The following is an 18,433-nucleotide window of genomic DNA, read 5'->3' on the forward strand; positions in this document are numbered from 1 at the left end:
GTGGTGCTCTTCCACTAGCGCGGTCGTTCGTCGGGATACGGCGCGGCGCGCTGCGGTGAAACGGCGCGTGGCTATAAGCGCGCAATTATGTCAGCAAATAAGTCCAAACACAATATAAACTGGACTATTTTTATTGACTTAAATACATAATTAAAATAGTTTGCTCCATATTAAATCGATATAGTGTATTATATCTGAATAGTGTACACATATATATTAGCATTGTAAATAGTGTAATAGTGTAGTGTGTGAATAAATTATTTTTTTGTTACAAAAGGTATTTTTTGTATTAAATATACTATAAACGAGAGACTAACATTAAAAAATACATAAAATAATTTATACAGAATAAATATACTAATAAATAATAAATAACAATAATATAACATTTAATAAAATATTACATTTAAGTAAGCTGACATAATTGCGCGCTTATAGCCATGCGCCGTTTCACCGCAGCGCGCCGCGCCGTATCCCGACGAACGACCGCGCTAGTGGAAGAGCACCACTGGCGTCAACGCATGTCGGGCGAAGATATTTTGCTTTCTGGTTCGGTAAAAACGTCGACCATGCAAACTTCACAGGGGGGTTTCTCAAGATAAAAGTCTGCTCTTTCGCGTGGTATAGTTCAATTTTTCGCTGGACTCTTATTTTTTGAGATAAATTCGAAAATATCCACAAAAATTGGTGCAAAAGTGGTGCATCTCCGTCTTTAATCATTGTTTAAACATGTTTAAACAATCATAATGTATTAATATTGGATATCACTGTATTCGGGAAAGTCTACAGAATCTTTTGCTGTAAACAACAATTCAATATCTTTTATAATAACATCGCAATATTTGTTTAAAGTTGAAAAATATGTCTTTTTTTTAAACTCCATTTTCTCAAAAACTGGACGTATAGGAAAAAAATTAAAACCAGATTCGGAATCAGCGCAAAAAACTCTATAAGAAGGACCCAACAGTATATTGAAATCAAATTTGGTGTTGGACAGTGTTATTATTGTATAGTCGGTTGATGGCGGGACCGAGTAAAATGGAGTCTACAGCAACGACAATTGTACAGGTTTAATGCTATAATGGCTTAGGTTGCATAGAATTTCGTTAATTAACTGGACGCTTTTTGTCCTAATCTCAAATATTAAATTGATTCAATGAACTTAAATCAAATAAACAGAAGAACACAAAAACAATAAAAATATAAATGTTGATGCTACAATTTTACAATACGAAATATCCAAATATAATAATTTTTATTCTATGCATAACCGCCAGTTATGTACAAACTTAGGTCAGACATGTTATAATATTTCGAGTTATCATATTACTACGGTATTTACAAATATATTCAAATGTGCGACCTTTCATTTTGCACGTTATTCTACATACATCGGTCACACACAAGCTCCTCCGTTCCGTTCCTTTAAAAGTTTAAACGATCTCAACACGTGTTCACGGTTGCTCGCACATTATACGTTACAATTACATAAAACCTTCATTTACATACTTGTTGCGCGTCTACGCATAGAGATACGGAAACTATGCGTTTCTTTACATCCTACGAAGTACTACAGAGTAATTGTGTATTTTGTCGTATATGCGATCACATATAATATTATACTAGTTTAATTAGGCCGAATACGTAGTAACTGATTGGACTGTTAGTGTAAATGATAAATATACAATGAAGTGCAAAGAAACAATGTGTGTGTCATACTTGGTGAACCGTCAGCGGCCCTCTGTCAAAGTAGAATCATTGTTACAATTTTATCCTTATCGATAAACACTTCTGTCACTGTACATCTTTATAATAATGCAGCGGTATTATACAAAAGAGGGAGGCGTACAGGTCGAATAACACAACTTCTTTAAATAGTTCTTTGCGTTCTTGAAAACGAAGACTCGATCGAAAGAATTTTGTTGTTTTATTACTAGACTGCGGATCTTTATGCAAAATAGAAAATGTTTGCATTGATTGCAATACACAGGAGCAAAACATACAATTCTTTTTTCTTTCAATTGTCTTATTAAGCTGAAATTAATACACTGATGTCCTTAAATCTTCGTAATTCGTCCACTGCTTTAAATTGCACGTGCTCATTTTTGTCATAAATGCATAAAATCCGCAGTCTATTTATTACATCGATATCATTTTGCTCGTTCACCTTGTCTACAGATCCTGACGACTTATGTTCTTCCGCACTTGAACTTAGGATTGAACATTAAAATGTGAATGGAAATTACGCTGTAATAATAGCAAATTAATAAAACATTAAAAATCTCTGAGAAAAATCATTCATAAGATTTGATTTATCCGAAAGTATTAAATTTGCGTTTTCCCAAGACAGAAGTTGTTTTTACATCTGCAATCATCGTGTCCAGCGCATTTTAGCATCGAACGTTAAAACACACAAAAGTAAAGCAGCTCGTAAAATGATAAATTGACAGATAATTTTCCGGAAAGTGTTGAATAAATGTGTAATAGGCAAAACCGTGCTCGGAAGAAGCAGCACAATCGTGAGTCGTTTAAAATAAACGATATTAGCGGAGGCTTGGAGCGTAGAATGAAACATGAAACGAAATGCGACCTTCATCTTTGATAATTACACAGGTAAGAAACGTTCCGTGAAACAATCGAACAAAAGTGCGCCGGTAAAGAGTTCTATCATTTCCGTTTGTAGAATCGACGGAAATGAAAGGATCTCATTTGGCTAACGACGCGTATGATTTCAGAGCTTTTCACTTGACCAACAAAGAAAGAAAGGAGAGAAATCGATAATATCGAGCGAAACAGATAAAGGGAAATGCCGTTAACCTGCAGCACAGAACGATACTGAAACTTGATATAATTAGTTCAAAATTCTTTAAAGTAATTCTGATTGGGAACAAACGTTAATTGCGTTTCCCTCTTTGACAATTCTTTCTCCCGTGGACATCTTTATATCACGGTGCTGCAGTTTCAACGTTCGAGCAGCAAAAAGCATGCTCTGCGACTAGTCGAAAAATTATTTCTATCACAATAATTACATTTTATCGTGCAGTTTATTTGTAATGAGATTAGAGTCTTCGGTTTCGTTCGAACGAGCACGCACAAGAAACACGTTTCGTCGAGAGCGCGTCTCTATCGTTTCAAAACAATAATACACCTGACACGAGGAAATAGAAAAATACTTATCTTTGTTTAGTAATGGCCGTCCGAAAGTCATGCTTGTGTTTGATAGATTATGCACGGTTAGTCACTCGAAATAGAACACATACAGTAACTCCCACTAATACTCGGACACTCTTAAAAACACCATAACTTTTTTAATATTGGAATATACGACTTTAAATTTTTGGAGAAGTTAGAACAATTGGTTTGCTACAGAACGTGACCAAATTTTTTGAAAAAAACTGCAAGTTGTCGGAATTGCAGAGAAAATACTAAAAGTTGTATTTTTCAACTTTTTTATGTGGGCTTATATGGAAAATTTAGAAAACACGTTTCGTAGATCTGTATCAATTAAACATATTCTGGAAATTTCATCAAAATCGGTCGACGTAGTAATGAGCTACAAACGTTAAAAGATGGTAAAAATTGCAGTTTTTCACGATTTTCGGCCTCCAACTGCAGTAATTCTGAGGATTCTTACATCTTTCAATACCTGTCGTTTTCTCCCGCATCAACCGATTTCTATGAAACTTCCACAGTGCATATAATTTACACAGATCTACAAAACGTATTTCTTAAAATTTCAATATAGGCCTATACAAAAAAGTTGTAAAATGCAACTTTTAATATTTTCTCTACAATTCCGACCAAATGCAATTTTTGAAAAAATTCCTTTTCACATCCTGTAGTAATCTAATTGCTATAGCTTCCCAAAAAAGTTCAAATCGCATAGTTCAATATTGAAAAGGTTATGGTGTGTTTAAGAGTGTCCGAATATTAGTTGGAGTCACTGTAAATTGAAGACGAAAGTTAGCGTAACTGGTCGAATACCTTTTCTTTCTCGTGACCAACATTATAGAGAATGACAATTTTTTTAGTGGCAGCTCATAGTCGCCATTCCGTGTGCGAAGGGTTAAGATCCATAACCACTTGTGTGTTATTTCCAAATGAGATGTAAAATGAGACTTTCAGTAACAAAAGTTGCAAGAACGGTGAGAAGTGCAGTAACATTCGCGAATGAATTACAAGAGCAGTTCGAATGCATTTCCAAAAATTTGCTGGCAGCGTTTGTCGGGATTGTATCCGAGTTTTACAAGGAAAAATCGGTGTGTGCGTTTGTGTCTGTGTGTATGCGCGCGTGTCGTTGGTTTCGGTGGGTTGCGACGGTAATGGTCGCCGATAAATTTATTCTATCGACGCGCGTCCATTAATTGATCCCTTTCGCGGATGAGATAAATGACGATGAACAGGACGAATCTTGATCCCCGAAGGATTTTCCTGGCATAACCATTCTTTTGGTAGCTGGCTGACGCGACTACGACAGCGCGGATAGAAGGATTATGCAGGCGGCCGCTCTAGATTGCGCGAGAAAATTCGTGCCTGTGCCCCTGGATGACATCGATTGCGCCGTGTTGTCGATTCTTCGTGGTCGTACCTGGCTATCGACGCTTTTACGTCCTTTCGTTGCCATATTGTTCTCCACCTCGTTGTAACCGCCATTGCTCGCTCTACCGTGGATCCGCGCGTCTGAGGAAAAAGTGATTAATCTATAATACACATCAAACACCGTGATACCTGACCTAATTACCGCGAATTTGGGACAGCTTCTAATCAAGGCAACAACCATTCGCATCACCATTCAACCTCATTTTTGGTTTGCTACAGTTCAGCACAGTTTGCTACGAAAGTTTGCCTGCGCGAATGTTTTGGACATTTGGTGGACATATAGTTGTTTGCGAATTCACAGTTCTCCCTAATTCGAACGTGTGCGTCCATATATGCATCAAACGTGTTCATTAAATAGGGTTGTGCTGTATTTTTTAACTTGGAAAATAATGGTAAACTTTTCTTCGTAATATTTGGAACGGTCAGCCAGTGCACATAAATTCCACAGATTTTTTTTCAAATATATTGATCATGAAACTGGTGTTCTGAAAATCAAAAAAGGCTTGGTTGCGCCGAATAAAGTTGTGAAAACATTTTACCGTTGCTGTTTCAGTTGCGTTGATAATAGACTCATTGGTCTGGGCTGTTCATTAAACGCAATTAACGCGATTAATCGAGACGTGGTTCAGTAATGAATAATGTACACCGATCCCGTATCTCATTAGCCACTCATCCTCTTAAAATTGCCTAGACGCAGCAGCGACATTGTTTCTATATTAAATTCGCGGCGGTTTTGATTCGCTCGTACATATTACAAATATGTATATGTATGTACACATATAATGTATGTGTTCCTCGTAAACCGGTAACCGAGATTTTTCAATGATATGCTCGCGAACTGACGTCGCTCTTCCACTTTCCCGAAGTTTCGTAATGCAACCCCAGTAGCCCAGCATTTTATTCGTCAACTTCTTTATGCACGTGCCAAATCTCATGGAATACCTTCTGGCGTGGTTTTGCATGACGTTCAGCAAACAAACGAGCAAACAGCGAAACAGAAATTTGTTTCCTACCACTACCAGATTGATCGGTGCAGAAAAAAACTTGGCAGCCAGCAAAAAATGAGCCTAAAGAAGGAATTTTATATTTACTCGTAGCAGAACACATTGTTTAAAGAAGTGTCGAGTAACGTAGTTTCTCAAAAATTAAATTATCCTTCAATTTTCTATCTCATGAAACCAAAATTTGTACTGTTCCATTGAACAATAACAAATATGTAATAAAATCGGTACTTTCGCGTATAGCAGTGATTATTATCGAAGCTTTTTAAAAGTCAATGATACGTACCATTGTTTCGAAACACAGCGGATGAACAATTCCGAGAAATGAGATTGAAAAGGATGAAATACATTATCGAATTTGTACTTGTGAAACTTGCAAAATTCCGATGATCCCGTTCGAGTAATTAGAGGCGAAAAATAAATTCGCATGTTCCAGCGGGAAGAATTCGCAGTGGGAACGCGTTCGCTAACTTTGAACTTTGATAGAAATTTCAATGGCATTGCTTATCCTGCTTTAGGCTCTTTCTTTACGGCCAATTTAAGTTCCGGGAGCCGTAGTTTTCCGCGGGTTAATCTGCTTTATGTGCGTCCCGTCTTTGCGAGCGTTTGCCGCCGTTTCTAAATACCTTTCTTTCGGCTGATCTGCGAAAGAAAGAGCCGTAAACATGGCGGCGCGGCGGGGGCGGAATCCGCGGCGTTGTTTCGCGAGGATTACCGTTTCGACCTTTTCCCGACGAGGCGACGCGACGCGACGCGTCGAGCGACGGATAACAATCGGGAAAGAGTGCGAATACGGGAAAGAGGACTTGTAAGGAAGTTCCAGAAACGGAGGACCGGATTACTTCCATGGTCCGGGGCCGGGGCGATGTAGTAGTTCATAAACCGCATGGGATTTCATCAAAATCCCGTTGAGAGCGCGGCGTTTGTCGCCCTGGCGCGGCGCGGAGATCTACGGCGTTGTGCCACGTTGCTGAAAGTTTGCGGGTAAATTTCACGCCTTCTCTTAAACTTTCCCCTCAAAAAGTTTCTCATCCTCGGTGTGCGTAAGTTCTCGCATTACGCCGGAGCGATGATTTAAAGGGAAGTTCCCGGAATTTCTAAGCGGGATAACGTATTTACGTTAAAATACGCCCACCGTTTCCACTTTTTGTCCGTTTTAAACTTTCTGATGAAGCCCTATAATTGAATCCACTGTCTCGAACCGCTCCCCGTCTCATCATACCCAAGCCCGACCATATTCGGATCGGGCAAATTCGAATGGCACGAATTAACCTCTTAATGCGTATTCTGGTTTTCTATTCTCAAAAAACTCGTTCTTTCCTTACATTTTTGAAAAAGTATACGTGTTGTAGAATTCGTACAATTAACGTAGCAATCATGTGGTATGTGTTTAAAAAATACTCATGTAGGTCCTACTTCAAAAAAGCGGTAAATATGTGTGCAAAATTACAAGGCAGAAGGTCCAATAGTTTTCTAAAAGCAATTCATAAAAATCCAAAAACACAGTTACACATCAAAATAAGAGAAAGAAGTAATATAGAAGTCATAATGTAACCGAGAAATGAAAAGTTATAGTAGAGACTGTAATGTTCTACTCTGAGACAGAAATTTATTTATCACGGACTCGTTGAAGAATACAAAAGTTCCCGATCGTGGAAATAATATCCTAAAAAATAACAAATGCGGCGACACTGCATTTGTTACAATCATTCCAACGATACACGATACGCGAATAAAGAGACTGCAAGTAATAACCGGGAATAATGGTTGAAGCCGCTCTAATTAGGTAGAGCCTCATGCAAATATTTCATCGTTTATTAATATCGATGTGTTTGCTTTGTTTAACTTTCTGATTACAAAAAAAATGTCCCGCAACAGCCGCGCGTGATCCGTAGAAGCGTCGAACGACGCGACGACGCGAGAATCGTACCGTGCAGTATTACGGAGTACGTTTAATTCGATTTTTGTTTGGCAAGTTTCGCGGCATGTAAGCGTTGAAGCGCGCGTCTGAATATTCAAACATGTTTCGACAACATCGAATCCGTAACTGAAATAGACAATGTCAAAGATGAAACGAAAACGATATCTCGGATCTTTTCGCGTCGGAAACGAATCGGAGAAACATAACAGTTTGTTTGACGGAGAGGGGAATTGGAGCGCGGTGGAATTTCACGAAAACTGTTCTTCCAGTTGCAATGATTATCAAGTCTTGTTCGATGACCAAAAATCCATGATATCCATAACGAAACATATTGTTCATTCAGTTTGAATTTTTGGAAGTATCTTGACAGAGAAAGTCGTGTTTATTAATACTTGGAAAACATTCTGTGATGCCATCAGCAACTCCAATTGTTAAAGTGAGGTCCTTGAGAACTAACAATTCTGAAATGAACAACTACATTAACAATTATTATATTATTAATCTTTCTGTAAAGGAAGGAGGTGTCCGGTCCGGTTGAATTTTCGCGAACTTCTTGAGAAAGATTCGCGTTTGCATAAAAGTCGACAGTCCAGTAATTTAAATCTCAAGGGACAGAGCTGGTATTCTTCGCGCAGTTGATATTTAGATTCGGCGAAACTGGCATATTGTTCCACGAGCGGAATTGCGAGCGAGAAGCAATTAATACGTGCAACGGTTTCGAGGTACCTCTTGACTCTCGGAACAATGCTGTCATAAATCGCGACCCCTGCGAGACACCCTCAGCGATCGGCACGACCAGGTTCTCGGAACCGATCCCTTAATTAGCTCGAACCCGTCCTGCGTTCGATTCATCCTGGAGGAATCATTACTTTCCATCTACAGGACGCATATCGACCAATCGGCGCACACAATTTTCCTCGATCGTCGATCTCGCGACGCGAATGCACTCTGTAATACTCCGATTAGGGGCCCCTTGCGCCGTCGAACCGTAATATTTCATTGTCTGACGCGAATTTTGATCCGTGATAACTGAACTGTGGTTCCAGTGTACATTACGGAACAAATCCGATCATTTTTATCTGTATCCTACTTCAATCGGATCGTTTTCAACGAACTGCGAATTGTGGACATCTAATTGTTTGCTGATTGTTTCTTTTTGCTGAAGGTCAGGGGAGAGTTTCCAGAGTATATTAGCACACACACAGTTATTATATCGTATGACGCTAAACGGTTGCAAATGGCTGTCAAAGTTTGAAAAGGGCTTGTTAACTGCAGCCATTTGAAATTGTATAACTTTGAATGGTTGCGCATGGCTGTAAAAAGTTTGAAAACGGGTGGTTCCGTGCAGTTTGCAGCCATTACTTTTGCATTTTTCCGAAAGTTTTTCGCGTTTGGATTCTGTGGACATTTCTGAAGAGAAAATCATTTCAGAAAGATGTTTGTGCGGCCAACTAACGTAGTAATCACGACATTACAAAAATTGCCATTAAAACATATTTTCATTTATTCTCTATTTAAAATATTTAAATTTATGTGGAAAAGTTTTCACACATCTCAGAGGCAGATATGAACGTTTAAGATAGAATTTGTAAAAATTACTTACCATCGCTTCTAACAACGTTCGGCAACGATGAAACAGTTATTTGAAAAGGATTTGGTTCAGCACTAGGTAATGGCCTTTGCCGCGAGTTTTGAATGTTTTCAACTGTAAAGGTATTGAAATAATTCTCACAGGAAATATTAACAAACGTCTTGAAATATTTTAAATTGTGAGGAAAAATGTTATTGAGATTATTGAATACACTGTCGCAAAAACTTGGAATCTTTGAACAGATCATTTAGTGAATACTATTTATGTTATACTAAAATTGTCGCGTAAATTTTACCTTCTTGAATTGTAGGTAGTGGAGTGGTCGACGTCGTTCTCAATTGCGTTGTCGGCGTTGAAATCTCTGTAAAAATATGATTTAGGTGAAACTACGTTCTGAAACGTGTTAAATATAAATTCTTAGACTCGTGGCTGTAATTTTTAAATTAAGTCTAACAAACATCATATAAAACATATAACTACGATTAATTCAGTTCGAATTAATAAAGATAATTCAGTTTGAATTAATAAACATTGTAAAATCCACCTTTCACCAGGTTATTAAAAAAGGATTGACAATTCTGACAGAATTCAGGTAACCTTATTTGAACAAACGATATAAAAAAGCATAGTAAAAAAGATCACGCTAAGGGATCGCTTTTTCTCATTTCCTGAAATTTTATATTAAAATTAACCATACAGAGCGTTAATCTGCTTGCATTTCAAAAAACATGTCAATGGTCGTGTTTTCATATTCTTCGCAGAGATTCGGGGAAAAAAAATAAAAATCCGACTTTTACGAGACTGCTCGTGACAATTTATTTTACATGTTTTTTTCCCCGGTACAAACACTAGCCACGGTTGCATAAATCAAGATTGGCTCCGATATTTTAACGGTAGGCGCATACGTATGCGCTACGTCCAATTTATTTTTGTTTATAAGTTACAGGCGACACGCAGTAAATTCACAACTGCTCAAAGGAAATAACAAAAAGTTTATATCGGAGAGATAGCTGTGAAACACAACATTTATCGTTCAATTATTACTTGACCAAACCATTAAGCGAATTTGATTATTTTGAACTGTCCACATTTACTAACATTTCGCGAAACTGACCGTTCCACCATTTCACATTGATTTCGAAGCGATACATTAAATCGTTTTACTTTTCACAAAATCGCGTTGGATTGAGTTGTTTGGGATAATAGAGAGAGATAAATAAAAATGTTTTTGTCGAAATTCGACACACAGAAAGGGTCTAGCAGACTAAGATTGGTCCAGCGGCCCCAACCACAATTATTTACTTTTAAATAATTATTATTTACACTATCATTTAACCGTATTGTATTATACAGGTTGTCCCGAACTTAAATGGCAAAACTTCAGGAGCGTGTAGGGGACCGAAAAACTAAGACAAAAAGTCTTTTAGAGATTTGCTCGTTTTTGCTTCGTTTTGGAGAAAATCACAAAAAAAGAAACAAAACAAGTTTTCATTTTTGTACTTATTTATTTACATTTTATTTACGTTATCATCTATTTGATGTAGATATCGTTCAAAATGTTTCCCTCTTGCAGCAATGCAAGCATTACATCCAGCACTGACTTGATAAATTGCAGCTAAACATTGTTCTGGTGATATTTGGTGCACTGCATCTATGTCACTTAATTGCTCTCTTGAATTGATTGGCACCAAACAAACTTTTATAGATGCACTGCACCAAATATCACCAGAACAATGTTCAGCTGCAATTTTTTTCTACCCTCAATAATTTGATCACAATGGTGAAAAAATGTATGACATGAAGGAGGTAAGTTCGAGTATTTTCGTTTTTTTTTTAATCTGAATATCTTAATTGACAACCGAGAAAAAAATGATACAGTTAAGGGTATTTACCCTCATATTATCCTTATATGAAGGGTTAGAGACTTAAAATTTTAGGGGGTTGTCTTTCAACCTAAAAGTATTGTTTTCCACACAATATCAATAAAAATTGTGGGTGGGGCCGCTGGACCAATCTTACAATTAGTCCGCTAGACTTCACGGCACAGGTTGGCGGCACGGTCACAGGCAGAGCCTCTCATTTTTTTCGCGTGGTCTCAGTGACTTTGGAGTGCAAGCTGTGCATCAAAACAGACGTTTCGGCAGAAATCGAGGTTGTTGTAACCGAAAGGCTGTTACGCAATTCGCGAAATCCTGTTTCCGGCGCAATTACTTGGCGACGGCGACTTCGGGGCGATTTAAAGTGTATAAATGCGCGTTTAAATCGCGGTCACAGCCGAACGACTATTTAAGTAGCACGCCCGGTAATCCATCGGACTGGTAACTGATTAAAGCACAAAGCCCCTGCGAGTATAGAAACGCGAAACCCACAATTACGCTCCGATAGATAGCTGCGGCTTCTTTTTGCCGAGAAACAGAGGGACAGCGGTGGTTATCGGTGATTCACGGCTCACGCCGGCTCTTCAGGAAATACGATTTTCACGGGGATAAAAAGGTTCACTTTATCGAAACGATAAATTACTTTTTGATATCCAGCCCCGTATGATTGCCAAACCATTTAGGAAGACCCCGGCTAGGCCGGTTTAGATCGAAACACAATCGCCCGGGCTCTTATTTCACGTTACATTTGATCCTCGCGAACGCGGCATATGTACATTGTAGTCGGGGTCAAATTAAATGCCACCGCTGATTGGCCTCGTTGCTCAAAGTGCTAGCCGCGTTCCAAACAATGCACTACTTGTCCCTGCTTTGATATCAGAATTTCACAGGAAGTGCATTCTTTAAGAGCTCTACTGTGTATGTTCGAATCACAGTACAGAGCTGGGGAAAATAGTATTTTAAATAGTAAATAGTAAATAATCCTACTTATTTCAAGGTATGTGTACAACTTTGAAAATAAAATATTTTATTTAAAGCAGTAATTTTTGAAAATAAAATAATTTATTTGTGGCAGTAATTTGTTTGAAAATTGATAGTATTTTATTTGAAGAATATTTAAAATATTTGTATTTTGTCTTTATTTACAATTTTAATTCCAAATATTATTGCTGAAAATCATGGTTCGAATTCAGTACATTTATGGGTGTAAATCGTTTCTTAACGATAAGATAGACTGTATGTTTATGCGGTTCCTCAGAGTATTATAACAATGCAAAAAGTAAATATTTTATTTCGTGTTTCTCTCTGATTGTTAAAATAGAAATATCTTATTTCCAATTTATATATCTTATTTAAAATACTATTTTCTTTAAGCAAAATAAAATCTAAAATATTAAATAGCATATGAAATATTTGTTTCGCCAAATAATGCCCACCTCTGAATCAGTGAAATAGGAATAAACAGAACGCGTTGGCCATAATTGCTCTAAATTTCAGTTTCGTATATTTTGATATTTTCGTCGTTTTTATTCTCGCTTTAATAGTATAATTTTCGATGCAGTACATTTTTTGTACTGAAATTTTTGATCTCGCTAAATATTAATAAACAGAAAGTTTCCGCCGTAATTATTTAAATTTCACCATTTTTATTCTTGTTTTAATCGAATGATTTTCAATGAGGTGCATCTTTAAACGCAGAGCATCTTTAAACGTTCGAGTAGACTTTTCAAACTCGCAAAATAATAATAAATAAAAAATCTGTATCATCATTATGAAACTTTTATTCCTGTATATTTTGAAACAAGTTTGATCATTTTTGTTCTTGTTTTAGTCGAACAATTTCCAAGAAAATACAGCTTCGAATACAGAGTTTCGCCATTGTTTGCGAATCAGCACAACAATCGTAATGAACACAACCTTTCGTTGTATAAAAACAATATCTATAAACACGAACAAGGTTTTATTATTCTATTGAAAATTCGAAAAATAACGTGAACGAACGTTTCGCTAATAATTTGCAGAAGCGGCTTCTATAGGAACTCTACACGCATTTCTGCCATTGTGCGAACATCTTCAAACCTTGTTATTTTAATTAAAACTCGCAGTTCGTACAAGTCAAGCTTGTTAGTAGACGGATTAAACCATGCGCGAAAAGTACGAAACAATAGGTAGAGGTATATGCGTCTTGTTTAATCTCAATTTTGTGACGTGTATTTTAGTGCAACTGCAGCATACGTTGCAGTGCACCAGGTGGCCCCCGCGTCATCTCTTTTATTAAAAGCACGCTGCGATGCAGTTCAATTTTCGTTCCCTTTATCGAAAGAACGCAGTCGATTCGAATGATCACTTTACGCGTCCGCAATCGTATGACTTGTTTGAGTTTCCACGTTGCTTGTTCCTCGCACACATATCCTATTTACTACGACTATTTATTATTTTATAAAAATAATCAGAATCTACGTATCTCGAAATTCTTCGAAAGTCGTACCAGTGCTTAAGTCGTACCACTTGAATTTCGAACGAACTACGGCGGCAACAGCACATACAACGGCAACCAAATATACATCTGAGTCAATCAAATTGCTTTACGTATTATTGTCTGCCATAAACCAGCCTCATTATAAATCCTGTCATCAAGTAAGTTTATTTCAATTTTCTTATAATTTTCTGCATATGTTTGGTAGTTAAACTTGCAAGTAAATTATCGATAAAATTACGTTCCTTATTAAATATAAATTCAGTAGAATTTACATAATCGTTTGGTCGAAACGAAATCGTATTAATTTTATTCAGTTAGGTTATGTTTACTTTTTAAATTTAACTTGTGCCTTAAGTCGTACCTATATGAGATTCCTAAGTCGTACTACCTCGTCAGACGAAATAACGTAAACGCAGAATAAAGAAAACATAAAAAATACGGCAAATGAAAGAAACGTAGTAATTAATAAAAAGGATTTGGCATTAAAAATTAAAAAGAAGAAAAGCGATTGGATTCGTTTTATTTGTGGAGAAGATCGGGAGGAAAACATGATTCAATGCTTGAAATGCAAATCATGGGTGCACGATGTATGCGCTGGAGTTGACAAAAGAACAAAAAAATTTGTATGTGATGTTTGTACTAACTGAATACCTATGTGTCATGTAAACGGATTAATGAAAAATACGTTTTAATTATTATTGTTGCTTAATTAAATTCTTAGGTACGACTTAGGAAACCGGTTCCTTTAGTCGTACCGATGTAAGTTTTTCAAGATTTAGTTTATTTTACCGGAAAGAGAGAGCATATAGATTTTCTAATTTCGTTATAATAAATAACAACGATATTAACACAAGCTTTGAATAACACATTTAATTTCTACTTATTTGATAAATCCTAAGTTTTATACGATTTTTCCTTTTAGGGTATGACTTGAGTAGGGTTGCCAGAAATGTTATATCCAAATATAGAAGAAGTAGTGAAAACTGCAATTATGTATAACGAGATAGGCTCAAAATATAGGAGTTCAAGTAAAAGAGGAACACAGCACATTTTAAACTTTTTTATTCAAACAAAGATTTTTGAAAATTCCTATAGGTACGTAAAGATCAAGTTCAAATATAGAGGATTCATATCAAATATAGAAGATCTGGCAACCCTAAACTTGAGCAACCTTATCCTATACCGAAAGAAATTTTCTTGAATAATTCCTGATGGATCTTTAGAATCTCAACAATCATAAATTTGAAATGCATATTAGAATCTGCCGTTTTGACAGGCCCTGCTAGTTTGTCAATTACAATGCTGAATTCAACAGTGTTGCTTATGCGTCGCCTTGAATCCAGCCATTTTGAAGCTTGTTGGGTGTAATCGAGACGGCACTGAACCTAATATTAAACGGAAAGATAAAGGTACTTACTATAAAGTGTAATGTTGCCATTCGCTACGCCGAGCGTGTTTTTTGATATGCATTTGTACAACCCGTAATCCGTCTCTGCTACGGAGAGAATTGTAAGTTTCATGTGCACTTTGTACGTGCTGTCTGAGACCGACTGTGTGTACCTTGTACCTGGAAAATGAAAAACGAGGTTAGCCTACGACGGAGCCGAGGTTACTTTTCTTTGGACAAAGCTCTTTTTTGCCTGGCATCATAATTTATTCTAAAATAATTACTACTTTAAAGCGACAGCGCATACAGCGAATAAGTCAGTGAAAAGGGCGCAAAACGTTATGCCGGCTGTTTTATGCAATGCGAGACAAGGGGAAGCCAGAAAAAGGTGTCTGATGTAATAATACTGATATTTGGCCATGCAATTTATCATTTCTCGTGGAAAGCTAAAAACGTTTTGCATCTGACACTTTCTTCCGACTCGGTTCGTTTCCGAGACACTTAGCAATAGCATGCACGAGTCAAACTTATCTGCTTCAGATTTCTCACTTTGCTTTTATTGAAATACTAATCCAGGCCTGGCCAACCCAAATGGTTTCACGGGCCACTTTGATGACGCGTAACGCTACAGCGGACCGGACTTTAGGTAAAAATGCTTTTAAAAAAAGTGATAGAAATACAAAATGAATAAAACTTTATTGTTATACGTCGCATTATAACAATGACAAAGTTTCATTTACTTAATATTTTTATATACATACAACGAGAAACAAAAGTTTCAATAGAAATATAAAATCGCCCGGCGGGCCGCGTGTTGGCCAGGCCTGTACTAATCGGTACTTTCGTTCAATGTTTCACAGTTTAATCGTGGCGAAACGTCTACGGAAATAAGTGCATCGAATAGGAAAGGATGTATTTGAATTGATCAGAAATCGATGGTTCGAGTTTAACTAGACGTAAGAATATTTCGAAACGCATTTGTCAATATCATGCCATTTTGATTCGTTCGAACTCTGCGCCCTCCCACCTTGCGTTCGATCAACCATAAAAACAGGCATTAAGGTCTCCTGCATGAATTCATATCCACCAAGGGAATTATTGGATTCTCTGTCTATTGGATCGGCAAATCTTACAGATTCTGTATTTCTTCTTTCGCTACGCGTTCATCCCCGATCAAATTTTCAATCGTTCAATTCTGTTGATTTTATAATTCTTGTTTTTTTTATCATCTGTTCATTAATTCTCGCGGAAAAGCTTGCTGTGTTTCTGTCACGCTGACGACACACTTCTTTCATCATTTCTGATTTCGCGTCACGATCATAATTATAACTAGACTGCGGATTTTATGCATTTATGACAAAAATCGGTGGATGTAATTTAAAACAGTAAAACCATTAAAACAATTTAAGAACGTCCATATTCTCGACATATTAAAATTATAGCAAATAGAAAGAAAGTTTTATATGGCATCTATGTCTTGCAATTGATGAAGACAATTTTTATTTTGCATAAAGATCCGCAGTCTCATTATAACAAATGATCTGTATGCGAAATTAAAATGTTCTGTGTCAGTTGCAAGCAACAAGAGCCAGATAAAAATTTCGTTCCCTTTTTTAAATAGTTTTAAAAGCGTTGAAAACCTTAACGTAATCTTATGTAACATTCAATAAATCTTGTAGCAAATAGATTGTAAATCTCTGGGCAAAATAAAAGTTTTCTGTGTCAATTGCATGAACCAAGAGTCAAATCAAAATATCTTTCCTTTTTAAGTAGCTTTCAGAAGATCTTAATTTCATTTCATTTGATACTCAATAAATGTAATAATAAAAGTAGAGCTTCGCCAAGAGCATGAAGATCAGTGCGATTTTCACGTATACTTTCGCGACCAACTTTCGCCGGGCAAGTGATATTAATCTGAATTCACAATGTTGATATTAATCCCGTCGCAAGTGTGCTAATTAATTCAGAGTAAGGACTCTTAGTTTTCATTAAGCGTGGCTTTCAATTACTGTTGTTTCCTCTTTTAGACACCTCGTTTTCGTGTTTTCGTTCCGAAATGTACGTTGTCGAGGACGAGGGAACTTTACACCACACGGTCTGTGGCAAAGCGAAAGAAAAGGAGCCATGACTGCCATTATTGAAGTGGATCACGCTATACAGTCGTTATTATACGCAGCAGGAAGTGGGAGCGATTTCATTTCATATTATATGAAATTATGCAACCAATCCAAGACAATTAGCTCGTAATCAGCTTTTCTTTGTTGCAATGTTAAAATAATTTAAATTCTCAAACGACAACAATAAAACGTTCATTTGTTGCCCCTGTTGAGATCACAGACAAATTAAATCTCTTATTTAATTTGACGGATGTCTAAAAATCGCTTGTTCTTTGAAAAATCATGTGAAAGAATACACAAAACGCGGACAATAAAATAATAGCTTCAGTAAAATTGTATGAACAGGGAAAAAAATGATTTGAAGAAGTGATTCAGACATTTAACCAAGTGCTAGCGTACTATAGCAATTTCTGCAGCGTGAAGTTCTCTGGATATTCAAAGTCGTTCGAGCAGTAATGCACAGAGCGCTGTATCTGGCCGTTTATCTCAGAAATGAAAGGGCGATCATCGTCATCCGACGAAAGAATTTTCCGTTCCATTTTCCCTTTTGTAAATTGCTCGGCAAAAATATGAATTCGCGTAAACGTTCGCAAGTCTAATAATGAACGAAGCGAACACGGCGAAGCCGCAGTAAAGAGATTTCGCAATTAACAGTTCGAGATTGCTCGGGGGCCCGGAAGAGAGTGAAATTTATAAGTGTAATGATCCGAGGCGGAGTCGGAAAAGTATTTTCTCGGTTAAAGAGAAACTTTTCCCCGAGAAATGTATGAGTGAACGCGATAGAAACAGAGAGGAGCAACGGCGCGGCGGCGTAGTAGAGGGGAAGTAACAGCGAGAGTGTGGAATGCATTTATGTAGTAGTTCTATCGACCGTTGAAAATGGTAGAAAAACTTTCACCAGCTTCGAGTTCCAAAAGCAGATGAAAAAGTTTAACGACGTTGAACTGCGTTGCCGGGCATTACCACGCTAGTCATTGAATAGATTTTCCGAAATAAAACTCCCGTTCAATTCGAAAGTTACCGCCGCCGCGCCGTTGTTTTTCTTTTCCTTTCCATTAGACAGCTTATAACGATTGTTTACACCCGCACACGATCAAAATTACTTGGCAGACTTTGAGGGATACCGAGAAACTTCGTACGACGTTGTCTGTACGTCGGAAAAGTTAAAACAAATTTTAAGACGTTTTCGTTAAAACACATTTTTACCACAGGACATTTATTTTACAGTGGAGAGGGTCGTCCTACAACACTTATGTACTTACAGAAAGTGCTAAAACCAATACTGTGCGCATAAGACTGCACGACCGAAGTGGAAACTTCTATGTCGATCGCACACCTGTTTGTTTCTCGCTCGCTCGGCTAAACTCGCCTGCCCCGAGTTTACCCGAATAGCGTTTCACCTAAGAGCGTGACGGATACAGAAGTTTTCGCTTCAAAAACAAATGAGTTTTTGAAAATAGA

At 37.2% G+C, this 18,433-nt stretch overlaps 1 protein-coding gene across 3 annotated transcripts in view; it reads right to left on the bottom strand.

The window, feature by feature from the left end:
- LOC143209048 (opioid-binding protein/cell adhesion molecule homolog) overlaps nucleotides 1-18,433 on the bottom strand; it is a 210,048-nt gene that overhangs the window by 7,332 nt on the left and 184,283 nt on the right. Inside the window, exons 7-10 of one of the 3 annotated variants that reach the window (XM_076424203.1) lie at nucleotides 14,886-15,035; nucleotides 9,408-9,473; nucleotides 9,125-9,226; nucleotides 649-4,680 (exon numbers count right to left, since the gene is read on the bottom strand). In XM_076424203.1, the coding sequence (XP_076280318.1) occupies nucleotides 4,469-4,680; nucleotides 9,125-9,226; nucleotides 9,408-9,473; nucleotides 14,886-15,035 (530 nt within the window). In that variant the 3' untranslated portion in view covers nucleotides 649-4,468. Of the gene's footprint in view, nucleotides 1-648; nucleotides 4,681-9,124; nucleotides 9,227-9,407; nucleotides 9,474-14,885; nucleotides 15,036-18,433 lie in introns of those variants that run through there. The other 2 variants (XM_076424202.1, XR_013009033.1) reach the window with 2 other exon arrangements.

This window comes from Lasioglossum baleicum, chromosome 5, assembly GCF_051020765.1.
Source record: "Lasioglossum baleicum chromosome 5, iyLasBale1, whole genome shotgun sequence".
Lineage (NCBI taxonomy): Eukaryota > Metazoa > Arthropoda > Insecta > Hymenoptera > Halictidae > Lasioglossum > Lasioglossum baleicum.